The sequence below is a fragment of the Chrysemys picta genome, chromosome 22 (assembly GCF_011386835.1).
Source record: "Chrysemys picta bellii isolate R12L10 chromosome 22, ASM1138683v2, whole genome shotgun sequence".
Classification (NCBI taxonomy): domain Eukaryota; kingdom Metazoa; phylum Chordata; order Testudines; family Emydidae; genus Chrysemys; species Chrysemys picta.
The window spans coordinates 2,022,836-2,036,377 of record NC_088812.1 but is presented as its reverse complement, the minus strand read 5'-3'; the positions used below and the strand labels follow the sequence as shown (position 1 = coordinate 2,036,377).

Below are 13,542 nucleotides of genomic sequence, written 5' to 3'. Positions count from 1 at the left end.
TGGGACATCCTTCCCAAGGTCAGGGCGTAGTGCCCCTCGCCGGCTCTGGCTACGGGTCACGACTAAGGCGGTCTGGGGGCTGCTTGGCCAGTCCTCTAGGTCCCCCCCCATCAACACCTCAGTGGGCAAATGGTGGTGCACTCCCACGTCCTTGGGGCCCTCCTTGGCCCCCCATTTCAGGTGTACCCTCGCTACGGGAACCTTGAATGGGGTCCCGCCCACCCCGGTCAGGGTCAGGAAGGTGTTGGGCACCACCCGATCTGGGGCCACCACCTCGGGCCGGGCCAGTGTCACCTCTGCGCCCGTGTCCCAGTATCCATAAACTTTCTTCCCATCCACCTCCAGGGGAACAAGGCACTCGCTCCGCAGGGACAGCCCCGCGCCAACCCTGTAAACGGAGAACTTTGAATCCGGAGCATCTGGCCCCCCAGAGAAGCTGGCCGGGGGCCCTTCTCTCTCTTGAGCAGTTGATAAGCTGCCAGCCCCTCTTGCGTGGGAAGCCTGCCCCTCGTCCGTCTGGGCCTCTACCAAGTTAACCCGGTGCGGGTTCGGTCTGCTCAGTCTGTCCTTGAGCTTGGGGCACTGGGCCCGAACGTGGCCTCTTCGGCCGCAGTAATAGCAGCTCAGGTCCCGTGGGTCCCCTCGAGCCGGTCGGTTGTCCCTGATGCTGGGCCTTCCCCGTGGGAGGGGATTCCCCATATTCCCCCTTTGGGAGGTCCCAGGGTGACTCTCTCTCTGCATCGCGGCGGGCCTGTTCCTTTGGGGCTCCTCCCTGCCACCCCCTGACCGGCTCTTTACAAACTCATCAGCCAGCTGCCCGGCGTGTCGCGGGTTCTCTGGCTTTCTGTCCACCAACCACAGCCTCAGGTCGGATGGGCACCGCTCATACAGTTGCTCCAGTACCAGCAGTTTAATCAGGTCCTCCTTCGTCTGGGCCCCACCAGCCCACTTGCTGGCGTATCTTTCCATGCGGACGGCTAGTTGCAAATATGAGATCTCAGGGGTTTTATCTTGACCCCGGAACCTTTCCCGGTACATCTCAGGAGTCAGCCCAAACTCTCGTAGCAGGGCCCTTTTGAATAGTTCGTAGTCCCCTTTCTCTGCCTCTCCCAGTTGGCGGTACAATGCCACGGATTTGGGGTCCAGTAAGGGGGTAAGGACCCGGAGTCTGTCCGCGGGATCCACCCGGTGCAGCTCGCAGGCCGTCTCAAAGGCCTCCAGGAAGTCATCCATGTCCTCCCCCTCCTTGTATGGGGCCATGATGCACTTATCAAAGCTCCGTGCAGTCCTGGGTCCCCCATCACTCACCGCAGCCGGGGGTTCGCTGCCCCTCAGTCTCGCCAGTTCCAGTTCGCGCTGATGCTGTCTCTCATTCTCCTGTCTCTGTCTCTCATTCTCCTGTCTCTGTCTCTCATTCTCCTCCCGTTCACGCTGATGCTGTCTCTCTTTCTCCTCCCGTTCACGCTGATGCTGTCTCTCTTTCTCCTCCCGTTCATGCTGACGCTGTCTCTCTTCATGCTGTCTCTGTTGTTCACGATCCTCCAGCTCCCTCAGTTTTAGCTCTTTCTCCCATTCCAGCCAATTCCGCTCCCCGGATGCCGAACGTCGCCGGGAGGCTCCTCTGCTGGCCGGCGGGCTTCGCCGGGGGGACCCCCTGCTGGCCGGGGGGATCACGGCGCCTTCGGTATTTGCTGGGCTCCTCCCCACCCTTCCCCTAGGCATAGGAAGGAGGGGTCTCGGGAAGCCCTCAGCAGCCGGCTGACCACTCCCAGCTGGGACAGACACTGGTGCCTGCGCTGCATTTGCCAGGCTGCTTCCCTGAGACACAGGGATCAGTTCATTCGCGCGATCTTCCGCCTCCAGCTGGGCAATGAGCTGTTCTTTGGTGAGCCTCCCAATGCGCAGCTGCCTCTGCTTGCACAGCTCCACCAGGTCGCTCTTAAGCCGCTTGGCATACATCTTCCTGCTGGCCACTCACCGGCCTGTGTGCTCACAGCTCCCCACAGTTCCCAGGGGGACCCTTAGTGTGCCAGCCCTTCTCGAGGTCACCGCCTCTCTGCCAGGGTCGAGCTGCAGACTCCTCCGCCCCTGGGACCACTCGCTGCGATCCCCCCGGGGGACCCTGTTACTGCAAAAGTCCTTCTCGCTGGTCACACACTCCCAGGGGTAATAACCGTCTCTCTCCCACTCTTCAGCAGGCCTGGTCCCCGTCAATCCCCCTTCGTTTTACTGCTCCCCAGTCACTTACTGCAGGAAGCGCCGTCCACGGGGTGCAGTAGATCCCGTCGCTGCCACCAGTTGTTGCGGATTGTGGGGGAGTTAGGGCCCTGCACCCCTCTTCCCGAGATTCACTGCGACTCTCAGCCAGCCAGTAAAGCAGAAGGTTTATTCAAGGACAGGAACACAGTCTCAAGCAGAGCGTGTAGGTACGACCAGACCCCCCTCAATTAGGTCCCTCTGGGAGGTTCAGGGAGCTTAGACCCCAGCTTGGGGTTCCCTGCGTTGCACCACCCAGCCCCAACCGAAACTAAACTCCCAGCCCCTCCCGCTGCTCCTCTCCTTTGTTCAGTCTCCCGGGCAGAAGGTGTTAATTCTCCCCACCCCCGTTCCTGGCTCAGGTTACAGCTCAGGTAGCTCCCTTCAAGGGAAGTCCCACATCCCCACTGCAACCCCCCTGCAACATTCCCAGGTCAAATCTGCCCTGCTCCCTGCTCCGTCACAGGGCTAGTGGTTAGAGTGGGGAGGGGCTGAGAGCCAGGACTCCTGGGTTTTCTACCCAGCTCTGGGAGGGGAGTGGGGGGCTAGTGGTTAGAGCAGGGGAGCTGCGCTGCGGGGGGCATGCCGTGGAGAACGGGGCGTTTCCGTCTGCTGGCAGGCTCGGGGCCAGAGCATTGGCATCGGCCTCCGTTAGCCCCGTGGGACCAGGCGCCAAGGGGGAGGGTTGCGGCGCGCTTTAGATCTAACCGCGTTGGTTTCCCCTTCCCTTTCCCGTGTGGTTTTGGTTTCCTGCCCGGTCACTGCTGGCCCGGCAGGCGCTCGTGGGCAGGTCGGCGCTGCGATTTCCTCCAGCACAGATGGCTTGTGCTACCCGTGCCCCCTCCCGTCAGCCGGCGCGGCCCCCACCCAGCCCAGGAGCCTTGAGAGAGCCCCCTTGGCCAGCCACGTGCCGGCAGCTGCCTGGTTTCCTGCTGCCTCTCGGTGGCCGGGCTGGGAAGATACCTGGCGGGGGAGCAGCGGAAGGGAGCTGGGGGGCTGCAGGAGCGATGCTGGGGGTTTGCTAGGGGGCGCTGTAGACCCAGTCGATCCTGACTCTCTCTCAGCTGCGCCGGGCTGCCAGGAGCTCAGCAGGGGGCGCTCTCCCCGCTCAGTCAAGGTTCGTTAAAAAGACAGGCACTGATATGGTACCCCAGATCGCACCCCGAGTTGGCAAAGGAACCCAGGAGTCCTGAGTCTCCTGCTCCAATCACGGGACCCCACTCCCCTCCCAGAGCCGGGGATAGAACCCAGGAGTCCTGGCTCCCAGCCTCCTGCTCTAACCCTTAGCTTATCCCACCGCTGTGGGGAGCGCAGCCTGTCTCATCCTGGGGGGTCCACACAGGGGTCGTCCCTGCTCCAGCGACCAGCAGGGGGCAGTGGTGGGTGGGGTTTGTGGAGAGCAGCGCTGTGTTGACCGATCTGTCCCCACAGGTGCCGCTGACAGAGGTGGTGGAGCCAGTGGACTTCGAGGAGTATCTGGCTGCCCACCCCCCCGAGCTGGAGCCTGGCCCACTCCGTGACCTGATCGAGTTCCCCGCCGACGATGTGGAGGTGGTCCGGGAGCCGCGGGAATGCCGCACGCTGGAACCGGGGGTGCCCGACGAGGGGTGGGTGCCTGGGCTGGGGCTTGCTACTGAACGGTGGGAGAGGGGTGGGACCTGGCCCTGTGTGGTGCTGCAAGAGACCCCCAGCCCTGGACGGGGCAATGCGGGTTAGCGTCTCAGTACTGCCCAGCCACCAGCAGGGGGCAGCGTGTCTACCACAGGGTCCTACATCTTGGGGCATTGTGTCCTCCCCATGGGTAAACTGAGGCACCAGGGGTACTGACCAGACTGGGGAGGCGGGGACTCAGGATAAGGGGCGTGGCCTGGGCTATACAGACTGGACAGGGCATGAGACTCAGGATAAGGGGCGTGGCCTGGGCTATACAGACTGGACGGGGCAGGGACTCAGGATAAGGGGCGTGGCCTGGGCTATACAGACTGGCCTGGGCTATACAGACTGGACGGGGCAGGGATTCAGGATAAGGGGCGTGGCCTGGGCTATACAGACTGGATAGGGCATAGGACTCAGGATAAGGGGCGTGGCCTGGGCTATACAGACTGGACAGGGCAGGGACTCAGGATAAGGGGCGTGGCCTGGGCTATACAGACTGGACGGGGCATAGGACTCAGGATAAGGGGCGTGGCCTGGGCTATACAGACTGGACAGGGGCGGGGACTCAGGATAAGGGGCATGGCCTGGGCTATACAGACTGGACGGGGCATAGGACTCAGGATAAGGGGCGTGGCCTGGGCTATACAGACTGGACAGGGGCAGGGACTCAGGATAAGGGGCATGGCCTGGGCTATACAGACTGGACGGGGCAGGGACTCAGGATAAGGGGCGTGGCCTGGGCTATACAGACTGGACAGGGCATAGGACTCAGGATAAGGGGCGTGGCCTGGGCTATACAGACTGGATAGGGGCGGGGACTCAGGATAAGGGGCGTGGCCTGGGCTATACAGACTGGACAGGGGCAGGGACTCAGGATAAGGGGTGTGGCCTGGGCTATACAGACTGGATGGGGGCGGGGACTTGAGGCATCAGAGCTCATGAATTTTCTGCTCCCAGCCCCGTGATCACCCCCCGCCCTCTCTCTGTCTCGCCCCCTTGCCGTGCACACCCTGTGCCTGGCACAGCCCCGTCCTCTGCTGCACAAGGGGGCGCTTTGAGATGGGGCATTTGGCACTGCAGGTCCCCCTCCCCCGGCCTGGACACATGGCTGGGATAATGCTCCTTGCCTGCTCCCAGAGCCTGTGACGAGGCTTAATTAGAGAGTTATAATTAGTTAATTTAATGCCGGCAGAGTGACTTGCTCAAGGTCACCCAGCAGGCCAGCAGCAGAGCCAGGAAGAGGGAACCCAGGTGTCCTGGCTGTTCTGAAGGCCGCGGGGTTGCTGTGTGCCCGCTGCCCGAGCGTCCCCTGCCCTCTTCCCTCCACCTGCTGATTCAGAGGCGAGCCCTGTGTGCTTCCCTCCCGCCAGGAAGCTGGATGCCCGGGTGCGGGACGCGGTGCAGGTCTACACGGAGGACTGGCTGGTGGTGCGGAGGAAGTAAGTTGGCGGAGTGCCCCGCGGCCGGTCGGAGGGGGCAGGGCGAACCTCGAGCATGTCTCCCGTCCCCTCTCCTGCAGGCTGAAATCGCTGGCCTGCTCCGTACTTGGCGGGAGGCCAGAGGGATGGGCCCAGCTCGCTGGCGCATGGCTGGGTTGCCTGGAGCTGTGCCGGAGCCAGCCGCCCGCTCAGTCCTTGGAGAAAGGGACCTTGTTCCTCCTGGTGCCCGGGGCTCTGTCAGCCCAGCCCAGCTCTGCCGCGTGTTCCGGAGCCGGGCGTGACCGGAGGCTTGGCCAGGGGACAGTAGGCTGTTTGTCTTCTGCCCATCTGTCCGTCCGTCAGCCCGGGTTACACAGCAGCTGAATCCTTGGAAGGAGGGGGCGCCATCCTCTGTTTTACAGATGGGGAAACCGAGGCACAGAGCAGGGTGGTTAGTTCCTGGATCCCACTCCTGTGCTCTGAGCCGGGGCCCCGCCCCTCTCTACCTGGGCTGGGCTGATCCGGGCGTGTCAGAGGGCACGGGTGGCAATACGGCACAGACGAGCCCCACAGCTGGTTCTGTCCCCCTCCCCCGTGATGTACCCCCCCCCCAGTGGGGTGTGACCAAGGCTCCCCACGCCCGCAGGTACCAGCGGCTCAGCACCATGTACAGCCCCATCACGGCCGAGCGGCAGCGCCAGAGACAGAGGGTGCTGCCCCGGCAGGTCTTCGAGCTGGACGAGGCCGTGGAGGAGCCGGTGAGGCCTGGGGGCGAGGGAGGATGCCCCCAGGCAGAGCGTGGCCCCGGTTGGGGGGATCCGTGGCTGGGTCAGCGGTATCATCTGGCTCTGCAGGAGGGGGGGCTGGGCTGGAGGGACATTGGGGGAGAGGGGCGCGTTGGGGGGGCTGGGCTGTGGGTGTGGTGGGAGGACACCCCCCTCACCCCTCCACACCCCCCGCCAGGAGGAGCTGAAGCGCCGCTCGCCCTCCCTGGACGACACGCCCCGGGGCAGCTGGGCGTCCAGCGTCTTCGACCTGAAGAACTCGGTGGCCGACCCGCTGCTGCCCGCCCTGTTGGAGCACACGGCCATGGAGGAGCTCGACCGGTGTAACGAGGAGCTGCGCAAGGAGAACCGGCACCCGGAGCTCCTGGCCCTCTTCCCCGCCCCCGACGAGGTGAGCGTCCCGTCCCCCGCCCCGGGCGCCCGCGTGAGCCATGGGGAACAGGCCGGGTCCCCTTTCCCAGGTCTGTTAATGTGGCACCCCAATGCCCCAAGCGAGATCGGGGCCCACCATTGGGCTGGGACCTGCCCCAAGAGCTCCCAGGGGAGGGGAAACTGAGGCACAGAGCTGAGTGAGTGGCAGAGCCGGGATGTAACGATGCTGCCTTTGGTGGGACACTTCTGAGAGTATCAATTCAGGACAAATTGCTGAGAGTCGGGCAGTTACAGCCCCAGCTGGGGTTTCTCCACTTCTAAGGCACCAAACCAGCCAGCCAGAGAGGACTTCGCTCTCACCCCACTGGTGAACTACAAGTCACACCAGCAATTCCCTCAGACACTCCAGTTTCCCAGTATCCCCACCAGTGCCACTCATTATGGGGACAGATGGTTATGAAAACCAATATCCCAGTAAAAGGGAAAAGGTTCTCCTGATCCCAAAGGACCAAGCCCCAGACCCAGGTCAATATACAAATCAGATCTTACCCACAAATCACGCTGTTGCCAATCCTTCAGAATCTAAAATCTAAAGGTTTATTCATAAAAGGAAAAAGATCGAGATGAGAGCTAGAATCGGTTACATGGAATCAATGACACACAGAAATGGCAAAGTTCTGGGTTCAGGCTTGTAGCAGTGATGGAATAAACTGCAGGTTCAAATCAAGTCTCTGGAACATCCCCAGCTGGGCTGGGTCATTCAGTCCTTTGTTCAGAGCTTCAGTTTGCAGCAAGGTTCCTCCAGAGGTCAGAAGTAGGAGCAAAGACAAGACGGAGGAGTTTTTCAGGGCTTTTTATATCCTCTGCCCATGGAAGGACCCTTCCATTCTTACTGTGGAAAATCACAGCCGCAAGATGGAGTCTGGAGTCACATGGGCAAGTCACATGTCCGTGCATGACTCAGTTCTTTACAGGCCGACGCCATTGTTTCCATGTTAGTTTGAAGGTTCCCAGGAAAGCTCAGATGTGGATTGGCATCTCCCAAAGTCCATCGTCCATTAAGTGTTTCTTGACTGGACACTTATTGAGAATAGCCCCTTCTCAAGAAGCCGATCAAATGCTTCACTGAGGCTACTTAGAATCAAACACATTGAGATACAAGTACAGAGCCAATATTCCTAACTTCAACTGCACAAATGAGACACACGCACAGACAGCATCATCCTAACCAGCAAATTATAACCTCTTCGTAGACACCTCACACGACAACCTTTGTACAATATTTGCTGCAAATATATAACAGTGGTTACAGCAATGATCTATACGGTCACAGTTCATGTCAATAACATCACAGCCCCAAGAGCTCCCAGTCTAAACATACCGCGGTGGGGGGGGGGGGGGGGAACTGAGGCACAGAGCTGAGCCGGGAATAGAGCCCCGGTGCCTGTGCAGGGCCTGCCCGTGCAGTGGGTATAAAGGCAGGGTCTGGGTGGCCGCGTGAGGCAGGCTGGGGGGCGCCGGGCGGGCGCTGGGTTCGGGCCGCTCTCACCGCTGCTTCCCCCGGCCGGCAGGACGAGGCGGTGGAGCGCTGCAGCCTGCCCGAGGTCCCCCGGGAGCACTTCGGCCAGCGGATCCTGGTGAAGTGCCTTTCTCTCAAGTAAGTCGCCCCCCATCATGGCAGCGACGGGGCCGGGGAGAGGCAGCATTTCCATCCTCGCTGTGGGGAGGCACCTAACAGAGCCAAGCGAACTGCCCTGGGGGCTGGGCCAGTCCAGCGGGGGGGGGGGGTGTCCCCTGTCTCCCGTCTCCCCTCGGGGAATGGGAGGAGGGGGGTGGCCTGGCTGTGAGGGCAAACAGCTCAGCCTTGCACGTCCATGCTGAGCCCTACTCATCCCTAAAACCTCAGGGGGGCATGTGGGGGCAGTGATGTCTGTTAGAGGGGAAACTGAGGCACTGGGGGCAGGGCTTGGCCATGGCGGCCCAGTGAGTCAGTGGCAGATTCAGGAATAGAACCCAGGAATCCTTGCTCCCAGTTTCCCGCTCCCCCCGCCCGCTCTAACCCCGTTCTCCCCCCCCCCCCTCCCCGAGCTGGCCCCTGAGTGCCAAGGGGGGTGGGGCTGGCGGGGGGGCTATCGCTCCCTCAGAAGGGCCCTGACATGTTCACCATCTCTCCGGCACCAGGTTTGAGATCGAGATCGAGCCCATTTTCGGGACCCTCGCCCTGTATGACATCAAGGAAAAGAAAAAGGTATCCGATGGCCCCGCATCATCAGGGCATGTGCCAGGCCAGGGGGCGCGGACGCAGGATGGGGGCATGTCCTTGGCTGTACTGACCGGATGGGGGGGCGGGGATATGAGGCGAGGGCCGTGTCCTGGGCCGTACTGCCTGAAAGGAGGGGCAAGGACACAGGGTGAGGGGCATGTCCTGGCTGGGTCTGTACCTACCGGGCAGAGGGGCAGGGCGAGGGGTGTGGGCTGGGCCGTACTGATGAGGGAGCAGGGCTGAGGGGGGTGGCCCGGGCCATACTGTTCAGGGGGCGGGGATGAAGGGCACGGGGCGTGGTCAGGGCCCTGCTGACAAGGGAACGGGAATGTGGGTTGAGGGGGCTGGGATGCAGGCAAGGGGTGGGGCCAGGACCCGTACTGACCAGGGGGCGGGGATGCGGGGCAAGGGGCGGGGCCCGGGCCATACTGACTGGGGGTGGGGCAAGGGGCGGGGCCCGGGCCATACTGACTGGGGGCAGGGATGCAGGGCGAGGGGCAGGGCCCAGGCCGCACTGACCGGGGGCAGGGATGCAGGGCGAGGGGCGTACTGACCAGAGGGCGGGGGTGAGGGGAATGTCCCTGGCCTGTACTGACCAGGGGGCAGGGATGCGGGGGAAGGGGCGGGGCCCGGGCTGTACTGACCAGGGGGCAAGGATGCCGGGCGAGGGGCGTACTGACCAGAGGGCGGGGATGTGGGGTGAGGGGAATGTCCCTGGCCTGTACTGACCAGGGGACAGGGATGCGGGGCGAGGGGCAGGGCACGGGCCTGTACTGACTAGGGGGCGGGGATGTGGGGCGAGGGGCAGGGCCCGGGCCCGTACTGACTAGGGGGCGGGGATGCGGGGCGAGGGATGGGGTCCAGCCGTACTGACCAGGGGGCGGGGATGCGGGGCAAGGTGCAGGGCCCGGGCCGTACTGACCAGGGGACAGGGATGCGGGGCGAGGGGCGGGGCCTGGGCCGTACTGACCAGAGGGCGGAGATGCGGGGCGAGGGGCAGGACCCGGGCCCATACTGACCAGGGGGCAGGGATGTGGGGCAAGGGGTGGGGACCGGGCCATACTGACCAGGGGGCATGGATGCGGGGCAAGGGGCGGGGCTCGGGCCAGTACTGACCAGGGGGCAGGGATGCAGGGTGAGGGGCATGTCCCTGGCCTGTACTGACCAGGAGGCAGGGATGCGGGGTGAGGGACGGGGCCCAGGCCCGTACTGACCAGGGGGCGGGGCTGAGGGGCGAGGGCGGGGTCCAGTCATACTGACCGGGGGCAGGGATGCGGGGTGAGGGGCACGTCCCTGGCCCGTACTGACCAGGGGGCAGGGCTGAGGGGCGGGGCCTAGGCCAGCCCACATGGTGGCGCTGTCTCCTGCTCTCACCTTTGCTCTGTCCCTAGATCTCCGAGAACTTCTACTTCGACCTCAACTCGGATCAGGTGAAGGGGCTGCTGCGGGCGCCCGGCGGCCACCCCGCCATCTCCACGCTGGCGCGGTCCGCCATCTTCTCCATAACCCACCCCTCCCCTGACATCTTCCTGGTCATCAAGGTGAGGGGGGTGTGTGTGGCCTGGCCTCTCTGCTGCTCTGCAAGCGCCCGTGCGGCTCTAGAATCATAGAATCATAGAATCATAGAATATCAGAGTTGGAAGGGACCTCAAGAGGTCATCTAGTCCAACCCCCTGCTCAAAGCAGGACCAATTCCCAGCTAAATCATCCCAGCCAGGGCTTTGTCAAGCCGGGCCTTAAAAACCTCCAAGGAAGGAGACTCCACCACCTCCCTAGGTAACGCATTCCAGTGTTTCACCACCCTCCTAGTGAAATAGTTTTTCCTGATATCCAACCTGGACCTCCCCCACCGCAACTTGAGACCATTGCTCCTTGTTCTGTCATCTGCCACCACTGAGAACAGCCGAGCTCCATCCTCTTTGGAACCCCCCTTCAGGTAGTTGAAGGCTGCTATCAAATCCCCCCTCATTCTTCTCTTCTGGAGACTAAACAATCCCAGTTCTCTCAGCCTCTCCTCATAAGTCATGTGCTCCAGACCCCTAATCATTTTTGTTGCCCTCCGCTGGACTCTTTCCAATTTTTCCACATCCTTCTTGTAGTGTGGGGCCCAAAACTGGACACAGTACTCCAGATGAGGCCTCACCAATGTCGAATAAAGGGGAACGATCACGTTCCTCGATCTGCTGGCAATGCCCCTACTTATACAGCCCAAAATGCCGTTAGCCTTCTTGGCAACAAGAGCACACTGTTGACTCATATCCAGCTTCTCGTCCACTGTGACCCCTAGGTCCTTTTCAGCAGAACTGCTACCTAGCCATTCGGTCCCTAGTCTGTAGCAGTGCATGGGATTCTTCCGTCCTAAGTGCAGGACTCTGCACTTGTCCTTGTTGAACCTCATCAGGTTTTTTTCTGCCCAATCCTCTAATTTGTCTAGGTCCCTCTGTATCCGATCCCTACCCTCTAGTGTATCTACCACGCCTCCTAGTTTAGTGTCATCTGCAAACTTGCTGAGAGTGCAGTCCACACCATCCTCCAGATCATTAATAAAGATATTAAACAAAACCGGCCCCAGGACCGACCCTTGGGGCACTCCACTTGAAACCGGCTGCCAACTAGACATGGAGCCATTGATCACTACCCGTTGAGCCCGACGATCTAGCCAGCTTTCTATCCACCTTACAGTCCATTCATCCAGCCCATACTTCTTTAACTTGGTGGCAAGAATACTGTGGGAGACAGTATCAAAAGCTTTGCTAAAGTCAAGAAATAACACATCCACTGCTTTCCCCTCATCCACAGAGCCAGTTATCTCATCATAGAAGGCAATTAGGTTAGTCAGGCATGACTTCCCCTTCGTGAATCCATGCTGACTGTTCCTGATCACTTTCCTTTCCTCTAAATGTTTCATAATTGATTCCTTGAGGACCTGCTCCATAATTTTTCCAGGGACTGAGGTGAGGCTGACTGGCCTGTAGTTCCCCGGATCCTCCTTCTTCCCTTTTTTAAAGATGGGCACTACATTAGCCTTTTTCCAGTCATCTGGGACCTCCCCCCATCGCCATGAGTTTTCAAAAATAATGGCTAATGGCTCTGCAATCTCACCCGCCAACTCCTTTAGCACCCTCGGATGCAGCGCATCCGGCCCCATGGACTTGTGCACGTCCAGTTTTTCTAAATAGTCCCGAACCACTTCTTTCTCCACAGAGGGCTGGTCACCTTCTCCCCATGCTGTACTGTACTCTAACCACTAGACCTCACTCCCTTCCGAGAGCTGGGGTGGAACCCAGGAGTCCTGGCTCCCAGGCCGCCCCCCCCCCCGCTCTAAGCACTGGCCTCCACTCCCCACCCCAGTGGTCACTCTCTTCTCTGCTCTTCCCCCCCAGCTGGAGAAGGTGCTGCAGCAGGGGGACATCGGGGACTGCTGTGAGCCCTACATGGTCATGAAGGAGACGGACGCAGCCAAGGTACACACAGCCCCCGGACCCAGACCCAGCCCTGTCCGCAGGGCAGCTCGCCTGGGTCCCAGCTGCCCCCTGTTCCCTGCTCTAACCTCTAGACCCCACTGCCCTCCCAGAGCCGGGGAGAGAACCCAGGAGTCCTGGCTCCCAGCCCCCCCACTCTAAGCGGGGTACCGCGCTGACAGCAGCAGTGCAATTCCCCATATCCCAGGGGGCTCGGTCGGGAGGAGCCGGGGTGACTCCGTGCCTGTCCCTGCCCCCAGAACAAGGAGAAGCTGGAGAAGCTGCGCGGGGCGGCGGAGCAGTTCTGTAGCCGACTGGGCCGGTACCGCATGCCCTTCGCCTGGACGGCCATCCACCTCCTGAACATCGTCAGCACCGCCGGGTCCCTGGAGCGCGACCCCGCCGACGCCGAGAGCGGTGAGCCGGCTGGGAGCGCGGGCACGGCCTCTGGCTTCCGCCACCGGGGGCTCGGCCTCCTGAGCCGGGCGTGGGCACGGTCCGGAGACCTCCGCGGAGCGACGTTCCCCACAGCGCTGCGGGGCTGGGTGGAGGCGTTCTGCCCTCTGGACCTGTGCTGGCCCCAGGGCGGCGCTAGGGGGCGCTGGGCTGTAGGGGGCAGGGTGGGGGGCAGCAGGGGGCGCTCTCCCCTGGCAGGCAGGGCTGACGCCAGGGGGCACTAGGGGGCGCTGTGCTGCAGGGAGCAGGGTGGGGGCTCAGCAGGGGGCTCTCCCCTGGCAGGCAGGGCTGGCCCCAGGGGGCGCTAGGGGGCGCTGTGCTGTAGGGAGCAGGGTGGGGGCTCAGCAGGGGGCGCTCTCCCCTGGCAGGCAGGGCTGGCCCCAGGGGGCACTAGGGGGCGCTGGGCTGCAGGGAGCAGGGCGGGGGGCAGCAGGGCACTGGCTGGCCCCAGGGCGGCGCTAGGGGGCGCTGGGCTGCAGGGAGCAGGGGGGCAGCAGGGGGCGCTCTCCCCTGGCAGGCAGGACTGGCCCCAGGGCGGCGCTGGGCTGCAGGAGGTTTTGATCTAAAGCCAGGTCCTGGTGCTGCTGGCGGTGAACAGTTCCTGTTACCCGCGTCCGAGTGCCGACCGCACCCCCAGCCCCCCCCCCCCCCCCCACCCGCGGGTTTCTTGCCAGTGGTTGTTTTGGCAGCTGCTGCCTCCCACCCCAGAGGTGGCTGCAAAAAAATCCTTCGTCGTCCAGCTCAGCTGGGGGCCACCCAGGGAAGAGGCTGGGTGCTGCCGGGCTTCTCCCTGGGCGGCCGGCAGGCCCAGTGGAGCCGGGCGCGTCTCTGGTTGGCGCGGCCCATGGGGCTTTGCTGGGCTTGCCCGGGGTGAC

The 13,542-nt window shown here is 62.5% G+C and overlaps 1 protein-coding gene across 1 annotated transcript in view; it reads left to right on the top strand.

Moving 5' to 3' along the window:
• Nucleotides 1-13,542, top strand: part of DOCK6 (dedicator of cytokinesis 6) — a 56,565-nt gene that overhangs the window by 11,202 nt on the left and 31,821 nt on the right. Inside the window, 9 exon segments of the mRNA XM_065575719.1 lie at nt 3,688-3,863; nt 5,283-5,351; nt 5,977-6,088; nt 6,294-6,506; nt 8,059-8,144; nt 8,669-8,735; nt 10,142-10,291; nt 12,134-12,214; nt 12,472-12,628. Coding sequence (XP_065431791.1) covers nt 3,688-3,863; nt 5,283-5,351; nt 5,977-6,088; nt 6,294-6,506; nt 8,059-8,144; nt 8,669-8,735; nt 10,142-10,291; nt 12,134-12,214; nt 12,472-12,628 — 1,111 coding nt within the window.